The 23,237-nt window shown below is 37.9% G+C and overlaps 1 protein-coding gene and 2 long non-coding RNA genes across 9 annotated transcripts; 1 reads left to right on the top strand and 2 right to left on the bottom strand.

The window, feature by feature from the left end:
* Nucleotides 1-576: 576 nt before the first annotated feature.
* LOC146479741 (uncharacterized) lies at nucleotides 577-22,563 on the top strand. Its single transcript, XR_014864897.1, has 3 exons — nucleotides 577-634; nucleotides 1,616-1,747; nucleotides 21,534-22,563. It is a non-coding gene; the product is annotated as an uncharacterized LOC146479741 (long non-coding RNA).
* LOC146479743 (uncharacterized) lies at nucleotides 1,754-8,044 on the bottom strand. 3 transcript variants are annotated; one of them, XR_014864881.1, is made up of 3 exons: nucleotides 6,958-8,044; nucleotides 5,573-6,034; nucleotides 1,754-3,400 (listed from the first exon to the last, which is right to left on the bottom strand). It is a non-coding gene; the product is annotated as an uncharacterized LOC146479743 (long non-coding RNA). The 3 variants fall into 3 exon arrangements; XR_014864882.1 differs by lacking the exon at nucleotides 1,754-3,400 and adding an exon at nucleotides 3,414-4,695; XR_014864880.1 differs by lacking the exon at nucleotides 1,754-3,400 and adding an exon at nucleotides 4,720-5,265 and having other exon boundaries at nucleotides 5,416-6,034.
* LOC146479742 (uncharacterized) lies at nucleotides 9,610-21,527 on the bottom strand. 5 transcript variants are annotated; one of them, XM_085110595.1, is made up of 10 exons: nucleotides 18,538-21,525; nucleotides 17,615-18,268; nucleotides 15,964-15,998; nucleotides 14,752-14,804; nucleotides 14,504-14,558; nucleotides 13,909-13,991; nucleotides 13,461-13,521; nucleotides 12,366-12,457; nucleotides 11,958-12,018; nucleotides 9,610-10,712 (listed from the first exon to the last, which is right to left on the bottom strand). In XM_085110595.1, the coding sequence occupies exons 3-10, from the start codon at nucleotides 15,988-15,990 to the stop codon at nucleotides 10,668-10,670; spliced, it is 477 nt and encodes a 158-aa protein (XP_084966721.1). In that variant the 5' UTR covers nucleotides 15,991-15,998; nucleotides 17,615-18,268; nucleotides 18,538-21,525; the 3' UTR covers nucleotides 9,610-10,667. The 5 variants fall into 5 exon arrangements, 4 of the variants coding, with proteins under 4 accessions (XP_084966721.1, XP_084966722.1, XP_084966723.1 ...); XM_085110596.1 differs by having other exon boundaries at nucleotides 18,839-21,525; XM_085110597.1 differs by having other exon boundaries at nucleotides 20,199-21,525.
* Nucleotides 22,564-23,237: the final 674 nt, after the last annotated feature.

Here is a 23,237-nt window from a genome sequence, read left to right as displayed (position 1 = left end):
GTATTTTCTGGAACCCCACATTAGCTTATGCCCAACGTTGCTGGATCATAATGTCAGGACAATATTTATTATTTATCATTTTTACTCCTATAATCTCTATAATTTTTTACTTTGTAACTGAGTAAAATCTACCTTTAGCAACCTTTTTTGTCCAACAAAAACAGTTACTTCCAAGTCGAACATATGCCCTTTATGCAAGAAAGTAAAATTACTTGCAGCCTTAATGGCCATGCAGGCTCAAACCTAACCTCACTAGTTTTTCCAAATAAAACATGTTAACCTAACCTTGTGATACTTCATTGTGACAAAAAATATTATTGTTATACATTGTATCTTGTCCCCAGTCGTTGTCACTTCAGAGTTTTAATTTGAGAAGCATGCGCATGTTGACTAATCAGTTGCATGAGTACTCTATAGTCAATCCCCATGCATTCGTAGCCTCTTGAGATGGTGAATTGTGGAGGTGTAGATTGCTGTAACAGTAGCTAAAAGTTAATTTATTGTTATCTTTTGTTAAAATTTGGTGATTGTATTTTCAAAATTCTCACCTCCAGGTCATCAATGGTTACTGTGTTGTGTAATTGGGCCAAAATCTGCAGGATATCTCTGTTAAGAACAACAAGTTTTTCAGAAGGTAAGGTGATTTTAAAAAATTAGATAATTTAAGGCTGCTATGAAGTTTTGAAGAAGCTGGCTAGCTGGCTGTAAACTCAAGAAAATTTGCTGTGTTTTGTTGTCTTTTGGTCATTTTTTAACTCTGAATAGGATGTCACCCTTAATGTACTTGCTGGTTGTAAGAACGAGACGCCAGTTGTTAATGACAGCCCGGATTTGTAATTTGACGTTGTACCAGTTTCAAACTTTGCTATTTTTTAGTTTTTCAGTCTGCCTCCAGTTCTTGTACAGTGTAACTCATCAGAACCAGCACTCAAAGCCTAGCTAATCGAATCTAAAAGTATTCTACAGTGAAAGATTAAGATACTAGTGTTGTATTTAAACTGTCCTTTGCTATGTAATGTATACAAAATTTCAAGTGTCAACTTTTGTAGGAGGTTTTCCATACTCCACAGGATGCATCTCTAAGCACCAATGTGCAGTTCCAGAAAATATCCACGTTCCCCCGACAGAAATTCCAGTTTAGCTTCATACTTTGCTTCTAAAATTTTGGCTTTTAAGACCCCCCTCCTCCTAGGTTTTTCCAATAACCTTCCATGGGATGGGTATGGGTATTTTCTGAAACTGCACAATATATGCATGCATAGTACTCTCCTCACTGTTTGCACTGTTTGAGTTTTCTCTACAGTGCCAGTTGGGAAATCTGTTTCTGTTTCACTACTTATCCATCACTTTCATAACCATTATGTCAGGAGAAATTAGATACTGGTGACCACTAATGGAGCTTAAAGGGTTAGGTTAACAAGAGGAAAAAGTGGTGGAAGTTTCATATTGGTTTATTTGGTTAAAATAGCATGCATAATAATAATAATAATAATGATAATAATAATAATAATAATAATAATAATAATAATAATAATAATAATAATAATTTTATTATTACGATTATATTCTTTTTAAACTCCTAGGCTCACAGGTTTCTCATGATTATGTTGCTGAGAGTGGAATGGCTGTTATTGTGGTGATTCGATCGATCTGTGGTGCAGCAGGAAAATTAAAGTGGCTTTGATGAATACAGTTTCACAATGTTGCCATGACTCTGAGACTGCCATCTTGTATTTCACGTTTGCAAGTATGTTTATTTTTCATTGAAGGCTTTTGGCTCCTGTTGGTCTCTCTAATAATCTGTTACTAAGTATTTTAAAATTGTTAGGCAATGTGATGTACATGGACTGGTAATTTTAAGCGGAAATCAGATGGTCCATTTTCATGATGCCCAAAGATTGAGACTTGACAGGGTGTAACATGCATCTAGTGGCAGAAGAGGATCTAGGAGTTTAGGGTCAAATATAAAAAAGTTCTTGATGTGTGTGATTATTGTTTCTTGGACCAAAGAACTCCTGGAAACAATGTACAGAGAGAGACTATATACACCTTTTAGTGGTCTTTACTGAGGTTTAAATTTAACTAATCCTGAAGTACAGTTAAGTGTAAATAGAGAGTCCTGAAATGTGGCAGAGGTAAATTTATGACTTACCTATACTGGTTGCCCTATTTTGAAAAGAAAAAAAAGATAGATCCATGTGAGCATTTAGCTTTAATTTAAACCTCGAATTGCTTTGCAGTTTCATTGTGAAATTATAAATTAAATCTGCCCATTGCATGAGGGACCAAGTGTACTGGTACAAATGACAATCATTGCTGTGTTCATGGGACAAAATTAATGGGGTACATTAAAGTGTTCTGTGCTAGTTTCATTTTTATTGTCAAGCGAATAATTCGTCTGATAATTAAAAGGAAACTTGCGCCTTAATCATACTAATCCGTCTAATACTATAATCATACTTATCGTAATTTAATCTGGCATATTTTACAAAACCCCAGATCCATGGCGTTGATTTTTTGATTTCTTATCTTTATTTTTTCTGTTTTCTTATTATTTGCTTTCAAAGCTTCATACTTTAATATATTATAGAAAAATTTGTAAAAACGGTTTGTGCCCCGTGTCGCTAGGCAGCTGGAATAACCTAAGTTACGGTAGGCTAAATGCGAAAGTTAGGAAGGAATGCACTGTTGTCAACAAGCAAGATCATAATCTACAAAAATATGAAGGTCCAGTCATGGGGAAGTCTGTTTCAGCTTTGAAGCTACAGTGTCAGTGCTGGTTTTGTATAAAACTAAAGGTAGACGTGTACCTTATTAAACAAGTCCCAAGCCAGAATGAATTTTAGTTAACTTAGTCTTGCATTCAAACTGTAAATTTCATATTTTGATATTAAGCGAATTCACTTTCAATCAGATAACTAAGTGGAGTTTGTGTACGTACGTACGACCTCATATTTCGTACCAAGCCAGAAACAGTTTTTAGTCTATTTGGTGTCAAAAATGGATGCTATTCCTGTTGACTTATGTATGTTTCGTACGCAAGCAGTTGTGCATAGGCTGGGAAATTGTCCATCCTTCGAGGTTCGATTTAAGCTTTCAGATTTCGTCGTCAATATCAACCACTGAGTTTCGCAAACAATCTCAAAATTTCGTATTTTGATATTGAGCGAGTTAATTTACAGTCGGATCAAGTGGAGTTTTGTAAATGAACGACCTCATGTTTTTAATTGAATCATCGAACTTGGAAGTCAGGTGCAGTTGTCAGTAGTGATACTTGCTTACTTACTTACAAGGAGCTCCTAAGTGCTCGTTAAAGCGTGTACGTGTGTTAAAATTTTAAATTAAATGTGAATCGCTACTTACATTTCCAACATTGGCCATACTTCCACTTTTCAATTTGCTGCGAAAGCAATAAAATAGTTTAGCTTGAGAGCTGCATCGGTTTCCCATTTGTATTAATGTATTCGTAATTCCGCAATACACCAGGGTGTGTGATTGATAATGGTTGTTTGTATAAGTGTACTATAAATTTGGCTTCAAGAGGTTTGTAATATCTCCTGAAGCCGTTCGAGGCTATGTGCCAGAGATGAGCTTAAACTGTTTTGCTCAGGAAACGCGTCCTTTCCTCGAACCGGCTGACGCAGTTACACAACATGGAGGAACGCCTTGCAGAATAATGAGTCCCCATAAAACGGACACACATTTTCATTTTTGATATTCGTCCCAACTGCTGTTTAATCAAATAAAACTGAACTGCAAGGTGCACTTCAAGTTCCTATTGCTGTATTTCTCTGCTGTTGTCAGGAGTTATAAATCCGCAAATCGTGCAGGTACCGGGAGCCGTTCATGTTCAATCTACAATCGCGACGTGGTTACGTGGGTGCAGTTTCAGAATCCTTCCTTCGTTGCTTGTACGTTACATATGTTAAAACCAGTTAAATAATCAGACTTGTCAAATAAGAATTTGTTAGGTATTACGCGTACCTGTTCCCTTGATGCTATGAAACCACGTGCTTATATAGATCTAAAAAGTGTCGTGATGTTGAATTTGAATATTATCATTTAGATCGCTGATGATTATTTGATTGGCCAGCATGATCGACAGTTATTCGTTACGCAAATTATTTTTTGAATTTTTATATGTGGCTGTTCTAAAAGTTAACTCAAGAATTTATCTTTGTTTACTCCATGCCTCTTCCATCAAGAGCTTAAAAGCAGGAAAATATAACTTCCCTAGCAAGGTGACAACTGTCCTATCTGCAGACATTTCTGAAAGTGAGTACATTTTGTAACTTGTCGGAAATTGGCCGGAAATCTTACTTGCATTTGTTGATGGCTTATTCGTTTGGATATATAAACAGTATTGCCTCGTATTGGGTTTTCTTTCAAGATCATATAAGCATTCAAACTGGGCTAACCCTTGTTTATGGACTCGATTTGGTTAAGCATGAAGTTTGAAAATGCATTAAATCAAAGTACATTCCATTCTTTCGGAATTTCGTCGAACATGACTGTACAAAATTGAGAAACCACGCTTTACTCAGCTCTATCCATATCTACCTGTAGTTTTCAGTGTAACTTATCGTCGTTGAGGTTGATGTAAAAACGTGCCCTAAAATTAACAGATCGGGAGGCAGTGAAACGGGCTCTGAATCTGCCATCCTGTAGTGTTTTTAACGAAGTGCTCGCCTGTTACTGTATTTCAAGAATAATAATAAAAATAGTAATAATGACCGTTTATTAAGAACTCATTGCAGCCTGTAAGGGTAAATTACAGAGTTACAAAACAAACTAAAATATAGAAACTAGATATGTATTATACAGCGTTAAATCACAGAGGGTAGAATAGAGGCAGTTGTAACAAAAACTTAACCATGAGATAATCTTGTTTACATGAGCCTGTCATTGTCGAAATGTCATTTGTGAACGTTGAAAAGCGAAGTTCTGGTTTTGCCAACAGTGGGACGATAAAAAAATTCAAACAGTGCTCGAAATTTCAGCCAAATCTCGATTTAACGGACCAGCTGCATGGGGACTCTCGAATTAATATGGTCCCGAGTCCCGTCTTGGAGAATGATGAATATTAATAATGAGAGATGAGATGATGAGATAATGACAGAATTTATTTTGGAAAGAGTATTTGGCTGAAATATAGCAATTTTCATAAGAATTTGTAACCATGGATGGCTGAATAAACAACATGCTTGACTTAATAATTTCTGTTCTTGTTCTTTAATCAATTTTCAGTGAGCAACATAGACTACACTGGTCGACTAATTAATATTCACGTTCAACTCCATTCAGAATCACAGCACATTTTTCAAGGCTTGGTATAAGGAGGAAAGGGTTAATTTCCATACAGTTGGAGGCTTAATGAAGAACGCTATCTTAAAATTTTCAGTGAGCAACATAGACTACACTGGTCGACTAATTAATATTCACATCGGCAAACTCCATTCAGAACCACAGCACATTTTCAAGGCTTGGCATAAGGAGGAAAGGGTTAGTTTCCATACAGTTGGAGGCTTAATGAAGGACGCTATCTTAAAATGGCGTGAAATATGGTACTCACCATCAACGGTTTAAATTCGGGAATATAGCGTGCCTATTGTCTGTGCCTTTCGATTTACATGTGAGAGTTGGCGCGCTTTGATGCCGCGAGATTTGAGCATTCCTGATCACGTGATGTAAAATCACTTGGCCTGTCAGTTGGTTGACGTGTGGTTTTGCCACTGTCACATGATCATCTTAGCGGTTCCTGTCATAGCTGAGCCGTATCTCAACCTGCACTGCAATACAGACGATGTAATTTAGAGCTTTCATCATTATTTGCAGAAATGCTAGGCGTGAGACTTCCGTTGACCTGTTTTTCTTGCTTGACAAGTCTTGACCCTCCTGGTGGTTTGTATGCTTCCATCCGCAAAAGACGCATTGAATGCAGTTGACTTTACAGCACAAGACCATGACGCGCCAATCTTGAGGTGGTGTCCTTTAAGAGAAGTCCACCGTTTCTTCGTGGAACACTTAAGCAGGCCTAAAAACACGAGTGTGAACACCAATGAACAAATAAATTCAGCAATTCTTCTAAGTCAAAACAACAGTACTTATTTGCGAGCAAATGATAAGTCACACTTCGGAATATTATTGTCATTATTGGCAGATTCAAAATGTTAGATTACCTCGTACGGCATATGGAAACACCACTTCTTAGCGTTCTGGGAAATTACCACACACTCAAAAGTTTATCTCAAGATGTTAGGACCCCCTTATACAACATAGCATTTACAGTACCGCACAAAAGCGAAACAAGGAAAAGATTGCTCAACTGAATTATTTTGCATTTTCTTGCTTTACGATTTTATATTTGCTCAAAAATTAGAACCATCTGGTACAGCACATTAACAAATCCACTGAAAAGGCAGTCGCTTTTAAGGATTTCATCCAGAGACTTAAACTGCATCACTTCAACCCGCTTAGAATTAATTGTTATCTTTGCGCCGCATTAGATGAATTAAATGCTGAATGCTTTCGTAATTGAGGAAAACGTTTAACGGTCACATATTAAAGGGGAAGTATCACGCAAATTTGCTGTAATTTCAAAACCCAAAAATGTTTGTCTGTCAGCAGAAACAAAGAAATAATTGTCAAGTTTGTTATAAGTTATCACCCCAGTGCAATAAAACTGTCGATTAATGCCTCTGTTCAGAGACAGAGTAGGCCGGTATGGATTGAAACTTGAAAAATATTAGACTAATGTTTTTCAAGTTCTCGCATTTTGGTTTCCAAAATGCGCTAGAACAGATCACGAGTTGTTCCTTTCAAGAATTGAGTTGATTTCTTTCCTCTCGTCATTCTAGAATTATTTGGCAGGTGATTGAAGGTCTTATTTCATCCTTTTAACAAAAGATACTAAACCCCATGATACTTCCCCTTTAACGAACTTCAAACTTCACTTACCTATTTTCTCTTTGGTGCTTGTGGTCTCGTCCCTCATTCTCGCGAGCAGCAGCAAGATTTTACACCGCGTCCTCCCAGCGGTTGCTCAGAAGTGCTTCAGTACAGAGGCAAGATCAGACTTGTATAATACACGGCTATTTATTTGTCGATGGTTAATCATGCAAAACACGGGACATTTACCTTGACTGAAATTTGGGAACGTGTTGTGACAGGTTTACTTTTATTGCTAGTTCTGCGGCTTCATTGGTTATAGTACAATTAAGGTTTTGCTCTTTCTTTATTTTAACTGAGGGTTTCAGGGGATTATATAAAATAATAATTTATTAGTGAGTTTTGTTTGACCAAAGGTGAAAGCGTTTTACATATTTGTGACTAGTGAAACAAATGATTGGTTTCTTTTTAAAGCGGTGGGGAAATAAAATACAATGGATTGCGTTGTTGTCCAAGAAACGATTGGTGTATTGTAAACAACCTTGTCATATTCAGGTCAATTCAGGTCGTGCGAAAGTAAAAAATTTCAGCAAAATATTTACTAGGGTTGAAATAATACATTTATTATAGATATCTGATATCTTTTTGGCAAGCTACTAACAGTAGTAATTATGAGCAGCAAGCTGCCGTACTAATGTAGATTTAGATGGCATTTTTACCGTGGGGATGTAAATTAACAAAATACTTCCGCCTGGCTGGATTTGGGTTTATCCCATTGTGATGAGTCATGCAAGCATAAATAAAGAATGACAAAGTGGCTATTTTATTATTGCTTCTACTGCGGTATAACGACGATGTCGAGAAAATAAATGCAAAAAGTGATTTTCTGGCGTTCTTTTCTTTTTTTCCCCATGAAATCAAGAAAACTGTCAAAGTTCTGGCGAGCCAAAATTTTAAGAACGTGTTATGATCATGATTCCCTGATTCTTTTATTTTTTTGGTCCCACTTGTTTCAGCAGTTGACAGTTTAGTTTTGAATAAATAAATAGCTGACCTAAATTAGTACAGTTGTCCTATCACAACCTGTCCTAGCTTTCTATTTAGGCTTCCTTGTCACATCCATATTGATCTAAAGTGAACTTAAGAATATGATGACCTTGTAGCATGTAGAAATGAACTTGGAAGATTATCATTAAAAGCAAAAATTGACATAAATATTATAAAATTTTGGTTACACCTGGAAAGTCTACCAGAAGATAACATTGCCAAACAATGCCTTTACCTATCTAAAGAAATGACCGACAAAAACCAACTGAGCATTATGCAAAGAGTCAACTCTCTGTGTAATCTTTCCAATTTAAACATTTCAAATTTAAACATTCACAACTTCACTGAACGTATTCGACTAAGTGTTAATAAAACTTCAACTAATCATCAACTTAATTTACTAAACCTAAATAAAAAACTTAAATTCTACTCTATCTTTAAACAAGATTGCCACAAAACTGACTCCTTGGATTCGATAAAAAATGTACGTCACAAAAAACAAATCAATACATTTCGTCTTGGAAATCACAATCTGCGAATTGAAACTGGCCGGCACAACAAGACACCTGAAAATTTGAGAACCTGCTATCTCTGTAATTCCAATCAAATTGAAGACGAATCGCATTTTCTATTCTCTTGCGAACATTATCATGATACACGTAAGAAATATTTTGATGAAATAAATGACAAATATCGAAATTTTAATGATCTTGACAATATCTCAAAAATCATGTTTCTTTTTAATAACGTTGATCCTTTTGTTTGTAGAACCATTGCTGCTTATATTTATGATTCAATGCTGAATCGACAATCAATGCTAGCTTAATTATTAGACATAATTATTTAACGTAATCCAGACTTATTACATAAGTAATACCATGTATATATATGGGAATACTGAATAAATTGTTGTTGTTGTTGTGTATTGTCCTAGTGAAACTCATTCGGTTAAGTGTAAAAGAAATTATCAGATGTCCTTGGACACCTTGTGAAAATATCGATACATAGAATGTTTAATCTTTGCTTATTTCTGTTAATGGAAGAATGGACAAGTTTTGGAAAAGATGTTTGGTGTGATTGATCTCTATAGCCGGAAAATGTTCTTATTCTGATAATTTTCTTTTAAAGATTTTCGATTATTTTCAGCCCAGATGGATATGTACTAGCACAAATATATTATCTTAACGATGCCAAAAAGCGCAAATCAGTTTACTCTTCTCGTATAAGGTATGACAGATATTATTGACAGAAGTGTATCGCTAATCATGCGAAAGAGTTACGATTTAAAAGGTAGCGCACCCGTGAAATTGATGGTTAATTCGTAAGTATGTCTCTGATGCCGGATGGTGTCACGCGCCCTCTTTGTTTGTTTTTTTTTAGATGAGACGCTTTTACTCTGGTACAGCCCGTTTAGAGCCTTCTTCACAGTGGAGACAAATTTCTGGGCACATTTGCAGACTGTGCAGGCCCGTACAGACAGACTGCAAAATGTTTAAGACCGCGTGACATAATCAAGTTACGCTATTTGATCATATACATTTACCGTAATTTGCCCGCCAAATCGGGAAAAATACCTCAGACAAAGAAACTTTCGGACGTCATATACGCGTGATTTCGGATGATTTTTTCCAGTCAGTCAGTCAGTCAGTCAGTCAGTCAGTCAATTGCACACACTGAAGTAAATAAACGATTTATTGATTTTTGATTTTAACAGTGTGAAATTCTTACAATACAATACAATATTTATTTTGCCCTGTACACAACATTTACAGCACAAGATGGAAAAAATGAAGAACATTCTTGGATAATTACTTATCTGATTACAGTTTATTATTTCTCTGAGAAATCATTCCATATTTTCCTCTCGGTTCTCTAAGAATAATTTCATGTTTGAGCAGAGGTTCTTAGTCAAATATTTAAGCAGTTTGACCAATACACAGAAATATCTCCGTGACAGTGTCCCTACATTTCGTTTTCGTTTTCGTTTATCTAAATATTAGAAACAAAGTGTATACAAAGTGTTCTCTTTAAATATAAATGCTCACAACAGTGGACAGAAAGCAGAAACTTTAGAATGATTATTCCTGCCAGAGTCGCATAGATTTCGTTTTCGTTTATATATCTAAATATTAGAAACAACGTGTACACAAAATGTTCTCTTTAAACATAAATGCTCACAACAGTGGACAGAAAGCAGAAAGTTAAGAATGATTATTCCTGCCAGAGTCACATAGATTTCGTTTTCGTTTATATATCTAAATATTAGAAACAACGTCTACACAAAATGTTCTCTTAAATATAAGTGCTCACAACAGTGGACAGAAAGCAGAAACTTAAGAATGATTATTCCTGCAAGAGTCACATAGATTTCGTTTTCGTTTATATATCAAAATATTAGAAACATTTTGTACACAAAATGTTCTCTTTAAATATAGATGCTCACAACAGTTGACAGAAAGCAGAAAATTAAGAATGATTATCCCTGCAAGAGTCACATAGATTTCGTTTTCGTTTATATATCTAAATATTAGAAACAACGTGTACACAAAATGTTCTCTTTAAATATAAATGCTCACAACAGTGGACAGAAAGCAGAAAGTTAAGAATGATTATTCCTGCCAGAGTCACATAGATTTCGTTTTCGTTTATATATCTAAATATTAGAAACAACTTGTACACAAAATGTTCTCTTTAAATATAAATGCTCACAACAGTGGACAGAAAGCAGAAACTTAAGAATGATTATTCCTACAAGAGTCACATAAGCAGTCATTCTCCTGTGAAAGATAAAATTACAACTGTGTAAGTAAGAGCGTTAACTGGCTATTTTACCCACAAGGCAAGATTTTCACAGTTCAAAGAAAAACAAGGTGTTTCAGAGATAGCCCTTATATCCTTATCCTGCATTAATCTTAACAATATGACCAAGATCTCGTACAGAGAACCATTCGTCACCACCTTCGTTAGAGCAGCTAATCTTGCGGTAAATAAATAAGAGTAAATAAATCACTTATTTTAAGTGTCAATATATTTGGCGCAGAGCACTATTTGGGGACACCTTCCTGATCGAATTTGAATTTAGAAGTGTTGGTTTTTGAGGAGATCGGAAAACCGGAGTACCCGCCGGGAAAAAAACCTTCGGAGCAGGGACAAGCACTAATAACAAACTCAACCCACATATGACGCCGAGTCCGGGAATCGAACCCGGGTCACATTGGTGGGAGGGGAGTGTTCCCACCACTGTGCCATCCCCTCCCCTCCATCTAATAGTACCTGAACAAGCCGACGTGTGGGCAAACTGATGGAAAAAAGTCTAGAAAAACTTCTCATACTCATTGTCTGTGTCAAATTGGTTTGACGAATTTGAGCCCTCTTGGCAGGAAAAGCATGCAAAGTCGATTCAGTAACTTCTTTCTATACCATGCCCTTTAAAGCCGAATACGAACATCCCAAATATCCTTTTAGTTCACAACTGCCAAACGGTTACAACCTTTTACTAGCCCCTTTACCTTAAAAACCATACTCGTATCGCTCAATGAATTCGGGTTAATCCACTAGGTTTGCGGTATCGATACAAGAGCAACTTGCACCGCATTGAATAATTTATGAAACGCAATCCTCCAGAACCAGTAACTTTCACTGAGGCTCAGTGGGAAATTTAAATGTACACAAAATAAACTAATAAAGCGGGAATTAACCAACTCTCCAGGAAAAAAAAAGGGACCCTCCGCCTTTGGATGGAAGAAAATAGATTGTAACTTGGAGAAATTCTTGTACTGTTTGTTGTTTTTCTTTGGAACTCCTTTGCGTCTTGAATGTGACTGTTTCTTTCCTTTGACTGCTAGCTTTTATTGATCAGTGTGAATCCTTGAAAAGTCCATCATGTGTTATAAACTGGCCTCGTTAGGTTGCCTAAGCTTGGTTAAGTTGCCAGCGATGTGTTATAATTGTTTTTACTTCGTTAAGCTTTTGGTCCACAAAAGTTTATATCAGCCAACGGTAAACCAGCTACATTTACCTACCTGAGGTTCAGGTCCTCTTGGATATTCTAAACCATCTGAAGATGTACGCTGTGCTATACCCCTGAAATACAAATAAAACGTCTATGATTTTCTTTTGGCACTCTAAAGGAGGAGCCCACTACCCTGCCCTTCCGCTTTGCTTGTGGATAGTGACTACATGTGCGATAGTTGCAAAACGGTAGAGCTCAATCGGGGTTTCTTGTGAAGTTCTATTTGCAGTGTACACAATTTCGCGTATGTTTTTCTATCTCAAGGTAAAGTGTAGGCAAGATTTCTTAAGATGGTGCGTGATGTGAAACACGGTGGACAGCTATTAATTGAAAAGTGAAGGCATAAAAGTGTTTGAAGAGAAGTATAAAATATGTTGAAAACTCTGTGACTGATGTAATTAATGGAGCCATACCCTACCATATGGGGCAGTGCGGACTTCCTGGCATTCCTTGGTCGGTGCATTGTTGCACTCGGTGTCCTCTTGCCGTCCATCCTGGCAAGGGAAACACCTAACAATTCAAAACAATATTAGTATGAAAAGTAAAAAAAAAAAAAAAGGAAAAAAGAAATTGAACAAAGAAGCACAGGGAAAACTACCAAAAACGACCAAATCGATTAGAATCTAGATTTGTGTTAAGTGCTTAAAAGAAATTTAAGTAAGACGAATCTATTTCATTTCGTTTAAATTTGACATATCAGTGATTGCCTAGGCAGTTTTCTTATTTTTTCCTTCGTTGATTCAAATCCTTGTGGATGGTTTAAGACCACAGTGACACTCTAAAGAAAAGCCAGGAAGCCGCAGGAGCCCATTACTAATGGGCTCTTGGAAGCCGTTAAATTATTACTAATATCATAGGGTGGGCCTCTTTTTCTCTAAGCCTGTAGTAGAAATCGAGTGTAGAGAGAATTTTGTGAAAATCTGGTGCCCTTGTTCGTCATCGGAAGTCTGTATTGTCTTTTAGTCAACGGAATTTTTCTTTCTTTTTGTTTTATTTCTTCTTTTTTTTTTTTTTTTTTTTTTTGTGAAACCTTGAGAGTGGACGGTGTATCATATTCCTGGTGTGAGTAACTAGTTTCATGAACCTCAGAATCTCCCAGTGATGTGTTGCTATTTTTCTTCAGTGCATCTGATTAGGATCTTGTTGTGTTAGTGTACTGAAAATGGCTACAGAAGTGAATCTCTATAATAAGTATATACTACACATGCAAGTGAATGGTGCTTTTCGCGGTTCTGATTGGTTAACCCGGAGGTGATTAGCAAATTACAATTCACCTCCGAGCAGCTGAAGAGAAACAAAACGGCTTCTCGTTTCGCTTTCGCGCTTCAGTAAAGTAATGTTTTAGTCCTAGTTATTCAGCTTGCGTGGTATATACTTAAACAATGATTCACCTCAGAGTCGATGAAAGTGGTGGATATTCACCTCGCCGCTTCGCGACTCGGTCAATATCCACCACTATTCACCTCCACTTCGACGAATAATGGTTAAATTTAAATCAGCGTCATAAACCTACCTGAGGTTGAGGTGTTCTGGCATGGTACGAAACACCTAGAGTGGTGTGGACTGCTACACCCCTGAAATAAGTTCAAGAGATGACTTTCTTTTTACACTTGGTAGGAAAAAAATCCAACCCTTCCCCTTCCTCTTGGTTGTCGATAGTGGCTAAATATGTGTCAAGTTCGTGTAACTAAACAGGAGATTTAGCTTAGTCAGGTTCGAGTGTTGTATTATTTGTATCACCTGTAGTTGCAGTGTACAATATTTGGCGCATATTTTGTTGCGTAAAAATAACGTCTAGCCAAGGTTGCTTTTGGGTGTATATATCAGCAGTGACTGGGATGTTACGCGATATGTGTATGTAGTTAAACAAACACAGTAGCGATTTGTTTAAAAAAAATGTGAAAAGAGGCATAAATATCACAATATTTATAGCTGGTGTAACTGATAGAGCGATATCCTACCATATGGGGTAGTATGGACCTCCTCGGTCAGTGCACTGCTCTACTTTGTGGCCCCTTTCGGTCCACCCAGGCAAAGGAAACACCTAAAAGTTTAAAACAGTCTTAGTACGAGGTGTAAGAAAAGGAAATGAAACCCAGCTGGACAAATAAACAAACAACCACAAACCACGACAGCAATTACCAAAACTACGAGGAATTAGAAATATGATAAATATTGAAAGAAGTAGAGAACACGGGCTTTTCATTTCCTTTCGAAGTAAATGCAGCTCAGAACACGACGTTCAATAACCTAGAGTGGCCATAAATCCGGTAGCTAGACCCTCTAAAGTCCACTTTCGAGTTTAAGTTGATAACCCATTAATTTCTAATACGGGAAAGTGATAACATAGCAAAGATTACCTGGAATGTTTGTGAAATAGTTCTAGGCTTAAACTATTGTAATATTTGGTATTGTTCAGAATTCTGCGTATTTAAAAAAACGAGTGCAGCACGTGTTTTCTCTTGGGAAGAGTAAAAGACTAGTGTTATTTTCACGTATGCTTGTTGGGTCCTTGTTTTGTTTTGTGATGTGTTCTTTTAATTTGTAAAGCCTCACCTGATGTTGTTCCTCCATGGCCTCGTTTTGCACTGGTGGCGCCTCCTCGAGTGGTCTAAAAAACGTGAATATGATGAGGATTTTAAATGACTTCTGTGCGGTATTATGGCTGCAGCAGGACCCCGATTGATTCTCTAAGCTCAATTATTCCTTGTTTATATTCAACTGAACCACCCAGTAGTGCAGTAATTGTTTGGAATAAATCTGAAAATTGTTAAGTGGAATAATCACGGGATAATCCTTCTTACTGTATACTTTCTTCATCCTGAAAGGATCTCTCTTCATCCTCTTCTTCTCTTTCCTATATAATATAGAATATTGAATAGTGACATGTTAACTTATGTAAATATACTGGTATGGACTCTTCTATCCTCAACCGCGAAATTTAATTTGAAAATGGTAGTTTTCTCATTAGCTTATGCACTGCGAGTAATTCTAGGTTCAGGTTGCAATATACCTGAACCCTAAGGTTTTGGTCTCTTGAAACCTTGAATCGTCTTGATAGCATAGTCGGTCCCATAAATGTCTCATATTTTCTGGGTGATTTTTAGATTTTTTACAAACAGAAGAACGAGTGGGGAAAAATAGTGAATTTTAGGGAAATTGAGGAAAATGAAGATTTAAAGGTGATTGACTAAATTTGGAAGCTAATAATTTATACACGATCGCTACCAGGCTACCACAGTTGTTTGAAGAGTGGATAACTTTATTCGGTGAATAAGTCGCTATCCAGCAGATAAAATGTATTGGTTGGACTACATTTTATCCGCTAGATAGCGATTTATCCACTGGGTAGAGTTATCCACTCTTTGAACAACTGGGGCCCGATGTGGTCCCGCGTTGTTAGTGGACTGCAGTCTAGGTTTGTGAAGATGTCTTTTTACCCCTCGTAAGCTTCTTCATTAAGGGGGGAAATTTGGAGAGGTTTTAAGAAGGGATAGAAGAAAGAAAATGATTTTTGGAACACCAACAGACAGTTGATACCCACGCAAGAGCACCCCAGGTTGCTAGTGGACTAACTTGGTGTCCGTCTATTAGTTATTTTAAAACTACAACTTCTAATTCTAAAACTTCACTAAATCTTCAATATTTCTTATGTCTCTTAATTTTACCAATCCTACTAGAAAAACTATCTCCTCCCAAATATACCCAAAAATCACCCAAAAACTTACAAAACAGCCCACAACATAGATTCACGGGATGAGCATAGAGTTTTTGGATTGTTTGAAACGTGAACGAGATATTCCCATTAAAGCCATGTCAAGTGGGGAAAAATGGCGTTTACGTTAAGTCCCCCCTTAAATCACTCTCCATTTCATTAAATTTCGAGTATATTGTCAGTCATATCTTATTTCCAGGACCGCGCTGAATACTGAAGTTTTAAACCGCAAAACGTAATAATCAAACTACTATGTCTACTGTGTATGATATAAACAAGAAGTTATTAACTTGGCTCTTACCCTCATAAAATTATCCTTTTCAGCCATGAGGGGGTCTACAACAGAATAGAGGTCAACATCATACGTTTTAAATTTGGTAACTAGCGGTCGTCAAAAGCATAACATCCTTACTGATACCTGATGTCTTGTTAAAATCGGTATACATGGTGGAACAGGTCCACTTGTGTTTCGACCCAGGAATTGCCAAACTGTACTGTCGGTATTTATAGTAACTGACGTCTGAAACTCTGTCACATGCGTGACCTGTTTAAAATCACGTCCTGTCTGATGCTCGAAAGAGCATAATTTGGTGGTCAGACAAGAACGCGATCGATGAAAGGCATGCACTCGGCCGTAATTGGTTTTGGTTTGCAGGAGGTATTAAAGTAAATTTTAAACCACCCTGGCCGTTTTTTATATCTTTTTGTGTATAGACACGAGGTATGCACCAGACAAGTCCTGTATGAACAATTTTTGTTTCTGTTTTTGTTTTGGATAAGCTGAGTTTTGTTTTATCTCAAATTCCTTACAGACTTCATGTCATCAAAGGTCACGTTTATCGCTCTTCAATCCAGGTTAAAGTATATAAAAAAATACTGTTGACAGACAAACCTGTGTTTTGAGACTTGCTTGAGTGTCGATGGCGTATAAATAACGTTTTTTAAAAAGCTCTTAATCTCTCAAGCTGTTTCTTAATTGGTCATAGTCGATCAGTGACAAAAACAACATCCTGTGTGGTCTTTTGAAAACTCCCTGACCTGTTCTTTCTGGTGTAATTGTTTTGGTACCTACAGAGTACATCATAATTAACACTGTTTTAATGTCAAAATGAGCGTACTAAATTTTAAAGACTCTTGTTCTTGGACCATCGTATCTTGATCAGAAAAAAAAATGCAAACTGAATTTTGTTGTTGTTGTTTGTTTGTTTTTTTAATAATGTGCGCAGTAAGAGTGGCGTAATTACCGTATTTCCTCGAATGATCGCCCAACGCTCTCACAAGCGCCCGCTCTTGGTCAAAAAAGCAAATAAACGCCCTCACTTTCTTAAATAGTAAGGGCGCGACAAGGGAAGCGTTTAAACGTCAACTAGACCTGCATCAATATAGGAGAACAGTTGCTTTTGTGTTAATTCCAGTTATGCCTATCCTCATGTACTTGTGTTTACATGGATAATGTAGATTTTTTGCCCGCATGAAGATTTAGCCAAAATAATAATAATAATAATCAGAAAACTTAATTAGCGCCCTCCCCTCCCCGCCCCTTTTGCCCAAAATTTAGCTCAATCGAGGAAATACGGTAGGTTGTATTGAGCACAAGGATAATTAGTCGAGAGATTGTCTTACCAAACAGCCACAAATGCTAAGTACTCGTCACATAAGCCTTGGTCGCTGTGAATCGTTTTGTGTAATTTGTAGCGTAGACCTTTGAAGCTTGATGCTGTCTGTGGGCTTTACGACACGCGAAAGCTTAGCGTAGTGTTGCAAGGTCATGCAAATATTAAATCGGCTTTTCGATGAATTTAAGGTTTTGCTATGAAAATATTTTACGGTCACCGAGGTGTTGAAGCGTTCGAGTTACGCTAGCCTAGAAACGAAGCGGTAACAGAATAGCTGACCTTGACAAAGTCTATATAAATGTTATATAGCGAGTAAATCTTGCAATGGAATCATACCTTTTCGACATACATATATCCTTGCTTTGTAGTAGGGCGATCGCTAGTGAAGATAAAAAAAAAAAAAACAAATAAAATGAATCCTGCAAGTGATGTGAATTGTGCTTACGCTTTCAGAACTTACGGCACTTACCTGCGCTCACTTGCCTTCCACTTTGTGGAATTTGGTTTTCGTCTGAAGAGATGGTAACGAAGAAAGCTTGCTTTCAATGATTCGAGCTGAGGGTGCGCGGTTCCTCGGCTGCAAACAGTTGAATATCGCGAAGGCCCTGGGACGAAGTTTTCTCTATGGATACATGGACGTATAGGATAATCCCCAAAATCGGTAAGGAACACATCTTCACCGTCCCCATTTGAGTCAGCTTAGTTCAAATATCATCTGGATGGAATTTGCGCGGAGCATGGTGACCGTCTCATCATTTTATGCTCAGTAGTGCACACCGAGTCGGGATGAAAATCATCATAATAGCTGTCCCGCGTTACTGTGTCGGCCGTAGGTCTTTCGAAATCAAAAACTAAGATAACTTCGTTTCTTCAGACTCGCTCCGTTTTCTTGTTGACCGGTGCAGGAACTTGCATCCGAGCTTTGACTGCATCCTTTTCTTAGCCAAGTGTTGTCTGCTGACGATTCTCTAGTTTGTCGCGCAAGATAGCCTGAAAGAGAAGTTATTGTTTTGATGAAATTTCCACCCCGTTCTTCAAAATATATTTCTGATATTTTTATAGGAACGCCAATTCACCTACAGATGCTTTTAAGTTCAAAGAAAAATTTTGTCATGATGCTCTTTGTTGAGGACAGAAACTGGAGAAAGTCCTTAAAAATAACCCGTCAGAATATAAAAACGTTGCGAATGTTTGACCTTGATCATGATTGCACGGTCTCTTAATTGTGTTGTTTTCGTTTTCACATGACAGTAATGCACCTGCCTTGCCGTGCCGTCGATCCACTTGTTCCAGAATAGAAATATACAGAATGACACAACAAATCCGTCCATTCAGTCGAGAGTTTGTAACCGCGAGAATATGAGTTGTTCCTTGACTTCCGTAGTGTCTGAAAGAGCTTAATATCAAAGAAGAGAAAGAGAAGTGAAGGAAGAAATCAAGGCCTATTCTTGTCCTTGCTTGGTTTGGTAGTATGTTCCCATATCGGAAATTTAGTGTACATGATAATGCGGCGAATTTGGCCCAAATGGCCTTAGCTTGAGTAGTTTTGCACAAACCTACCTCGCCGTCCAGAACAAATTTTTACAAGTCCATGTATAGTATATTCTTTTTTTTCTTCTTGTGTCCTGCTATTCACATGGATAACTATCGAAACCATCGCAAAAACTAAACAAGTAGCGGTCAGTTAAACGTGATATTCAAGCGATGGACTTGTTCCACTTTCGCTGCGGGAAAACGTTAAACGTTTTCTGTTGATCTTTATGACTCGCCTCATTGGCTGAGAAATGAGTCGCCATAGAGATGCGGTGCCTTGTTGCTATGTTGACGATTCCACGAATAGAAGTACGATTTACATATTTACACTTTCCGCGAAAAAAAACTTTTGTCAATATTAAAAGTACTCTCCTTCGCCTTCTCTGCCAGCCACTAAACATTGACCTTTTCTCAGAAAAAAGAAGCGCTTTTTAACGAAACGTAATAAACTGAATTTCAAAATTGTTCGTTATGAATCACTCATTTCCAAGAGTTCCCGTTACATTTTGAAAAAAAAAAAAAAAAAAAAAAAAACTTGCCCCACGGCCGAGATAAACGAGCTGGTCAAATGCCCCACGGTTTGGTTTAAAAAGCTGCTGATTTAGTTCGCTTCTGGACTTTCCTTTAATCTAATAAAGGCTTATTCAAGCCAAACTAAATCTGAGATGTTTCTCAGTGTTGCGGCAGTAAGCGCTCGTTCTGTTGGATCTTCCATCTCATTTATGTCCTCCACAGACGAAACTAATCATGAGTTGTTTTGCTGGTGAACTTATCAATGAAGCGAAGAAACTGTATTGTGCTGTGAGGTCAAAATCACGAGACCGTCAAATACCCCGGGCAGACTAATGCCCGATCTCGGGGACCGACACTGTGGAAGTGATTGGCACTGCTAGAATTGACTGATGCATTACCTCTCGCACTAGCTAGAATCTGAGTAGATAATCTATCTAAAGCCGGCGACACACGAGGCGATTTTATTCACCGATCGCGGCCAATTTGATCGCCAGCGAAAATCGCAAGCGATTTTGTCACCGATTGATAGGGACAGACTTGGCAATTTTTTTCGCCGATCGCGAATGCCGGCGAATGTAATCGCCGATATCTGACATGCCAGATATCGGCGATTTTATACGCCGATCGCAAAAATCGCAATCGCTGCACCGGGCACACCTGGCGATTTTCGTCGATATCCGATCGGATATCGGTTTAGGTTTAGGACAGCCTTTAGGCCTTTCTCAGTGGGGACAGCCTAAACTTCCCTTTCCGCAAAACGATGCAATATTAATAATAAGCAAGACAGCATAGAGACTTGATGGACGAAAACTGAAATCTATGGCTACCGTGAGTTAAAAGTCAGTGCTGTCTTGACAAAGAACACGCTACTTACGTAAATTTGGCAAAGAGACAAAATACATAACATCTTATCTGGCTGCTTGGCAAACGTTCCTCGAGATTATCCCGTCGTGCTTGAAGTTTGGAAACAGTCCATCTCGCATGAACCACTTGTTTTTACAGCGCATTGCGCCTACCGCATCGCTCAAGTTGATTCAGAGCTGAAGACCGTGAAATCTCATGATTTACATATCGAAAGCAGCTGTGTTTCTCAGTGGAAAGTTATACCATTGGTTGATGTGTTTTGTTTTTATGCGACAAAACAGTTCAATAACCTGCTATGTGGCTTGAATTGTTTGTTCCGCGTTCATCCCCGGCCTTTTTACGAATGAACCACTCATAACAAGATTCTGACCACCTTAGGTTGCAGGGATGTAGATACTACTATTTAATTACAAGTTGGGCGTGGAAAAAGCCGCGTGAGTCTTATGTAGTGATAGATCACTTGAATTTTTTTTTTATATAGAAGAAATGAAAGAGCATTGTGGGGGTTCGTAAAAATTTGTATTGAGTTGTAAATACGTTCTTGTTCACCAGCCCATGTGAAATCATTGCAATGAAGTTATATGATAAGGCATGCTTTTTCGCGGTGGACTAAGCTCTCTGGTATTATTTGTTTTGGAGGGTCTTATTTCGAATATTACACGGGGCGATTTTTAACAACAGTTTTTAAACTTTTAACGTAACACTTTGTTGCAGCAATGCATTGCAGTGGAAGGTTTTGAAGACAGGTCAAAATCTTGCAATGAGTTACCGCAACAAACTGCTTAGTTACAATAAGAAATTATCCGCGCCCTGTATTTCACAAACTTTTAATGCAACAATACATCACTTCTAAAGGCATTTTGCCCCTCTGGAAACAAAAGGAATGATTTTTGTCATGGTACAAAATGAGAAAGTCCAGTTTTCAGCACAATTTTAGCCGGCTACGGCCTCAGTTCTGAAGAGATATTCCACCTAAATGAATCGTTATTTTCCCCTGATCAATCCAATAGACCTTTTGCTGTAAAATCCACCACTTTGGTAGTACGGCAAACGATACACAAAGGCGGTACATTTATGGGGAATACGAGTGTGATAAAAGATAATAACCGTATCTTCCGTTTAGCGTTGTAACTTGCCAGGAGAACATGTAATTTCCTTTGGTTTTCCATACGTTTTTCTTTCTTTTGATTTTTGTACACTGACTTGATGAACCTTGACAGAGAGATGTATAGAAAATTTGTATAAAAACGCTATTGCATATTTTCTAGCCAATCAGTTGACACTGCACGATGTTTTGAGGTGTTCATCACGACTAAGATACAGTATTTTGTTTTGTTCTCCTCAGTTAACATGTCAAGAGCCATCGCTTGAGCTTGTGACAAGTTGTTAATAGAAGTAAGCCACCTGCGCTCGAGCACGAAAGGTACTGAAAAAGCGAAGACAAGGACGTGGCTTCTCCTTCATAAGACAGTTGCTTATCCTACAGACGAAGACGTTTACGCAATCCTCGCTCGCGCTAGGCTAAACTGCGTGCGGCTGCAGACGACATTGAGGACAAACTTGTTGGACATGAATTCGGAGTAAACGTTTGGCAATGGTTTTTAAACTGTATGATTCAAAGATGTCTTCTACTAGTGTATTGAGTTGCTTTTACGACACCGCGACCTGTAGTTCTTTTATTGTGTGAAAAATCTCTGAAGAGTAAAAGAAAGCTCAACACATCTTCGCAAATTTTGTATGGAAGCTTGAAATCTACCAACGTGAAATGGGAGTACGTTTTTCCAGTCGGTTCAAGCTATAGGAAGGAAAAAGGATAACGACTGGTTATCACGTTAGAACTTTAAACAGAACAGAAATTAAATAATGTCGAGCATCACTTCAGTTCATTCAGTCCTCATTAGTTTGTTGGGAGAATTCAAGGCTTTGAATCACACCGTAAATACAAAACTACATGGTCAGTTTACACGACAGGCAAAGCAAAACATGGTATGGACCCATTAAACATTGGTACGGTGCCGATAATTTTTATAAAGAAATACCCGTTCGTTCCTATCGACCCAAGACGGAACGGGTATTTCTTTACAAAAATTATCGTTACCTTACCACTTTTTAATGTGTCCGTCCCATGTTTTGGCTGTCCTGTTCTGTAAACAGTCCTTACACTTCTAAAACAATCACCAGCCTGTGTACATGCTAAATTAGAGCGAATTTTAAGAGATTTGGATTTGAAGGTCAAATCGTCATTTGCGTACCGCTCCACCTGTCCCTTCAATTATTCCAGTTTTAAAAAGTCTAAGTCAGGTATTTTTATTACGACCGGACGTTTCACTGAATTAGCACATGAGAGTTTGTTTAATAAACCTCAATATTTCCTATTGTTGTGATTGTCTGTTTAATGTATTGCGTAATCTCCACCTCGAGGTTTTTCTCTTTTCTGCTTTTTTTTTTAAATTAAGTAGTCTATGTCATGACCATATTTGTTTGTTTGCACAGAAAAAGAAGCCAGTGTACAAACTCTGTGGATGCTGACACGTGTTTATCGAGAATTCCATGTAATTGCATTGCGCATTCTTACTGCGCATAATAAGTGGAGTCGTTTATTTGCAATCTCCTTGCTATAGCTCACACTGACCAAAAGGAATTGACCGAGCTTAGCACCGAGGAATACCCGCCATGTTGCCTAAAACGTGCGCGTTTTCTGGGGACGAGATTGCACGGTTCGCGCTCTCTCCTCCGTAAAAAAGAAAAGAGCGAAAAGGACAAGGAAAGAAAAACAGAAATTGAGTAACAGTGGACGCGAGGGACGACGAGCCCCATCATCCCCCGCGCTCCTCGTTATTTCACTCTCTCCAGTCCCTTAGTTGTGTCCACTCGGCTCCCGCGCTCTTCGTTATTTCACTCTACTTATTTGTCTCCGCACAAGCGCGAAAGAGACCTCTACGGGGGAGAGAGAGCAGTGCGCGTCTGACTGGCGCCGCTCTAGCGACAAACCCGGTGTCGAAACTAACTTTATATGTGTGCAATTGCCTTAACCTCAATCATTATTTAC

This window comes from Pavona decussata, unplaced genomic scaffold (genome assembly GCF_977016875.1).
Source record: "Pavona decussata unplaced genomic scaffold, jaPavDecu1.1 SCAFFOLD_58, whole genome shotgun sequence".
Lineage (NCBI taxonomy): Eukaryota > Metazoa > Cnidaria > Anthozoa > Scleractinia > Agariciidae > Pavona > Pavona decussata.
This window is presented reverse-complemented; position numbering and strand designations above follow the sequence as displayed.

Bases quoted from the DNA above. Each gene is read 5' to 3' on its own strand.
- LOC146479742 (XM_085110594.1), bottom strand. From the start codon at position 15,990: ATGGCTGAAAAGGATAATTTTATGAGG. The intron at 14,805-15,963 runs GTAAGAGCCAAG...TATATTATATAG, and splicing joins AAAAGGATAATTTTATGAGG to GAAAGAGAAGAAGAGGATGA. The intron at 13,992-14,503 runs GTGAGGCTTTAC...TTAAACTTTTAG, and splicing joins CCATGGAGGAACAACATCAG to GTGTTTCCTTTGCCTGGGTG.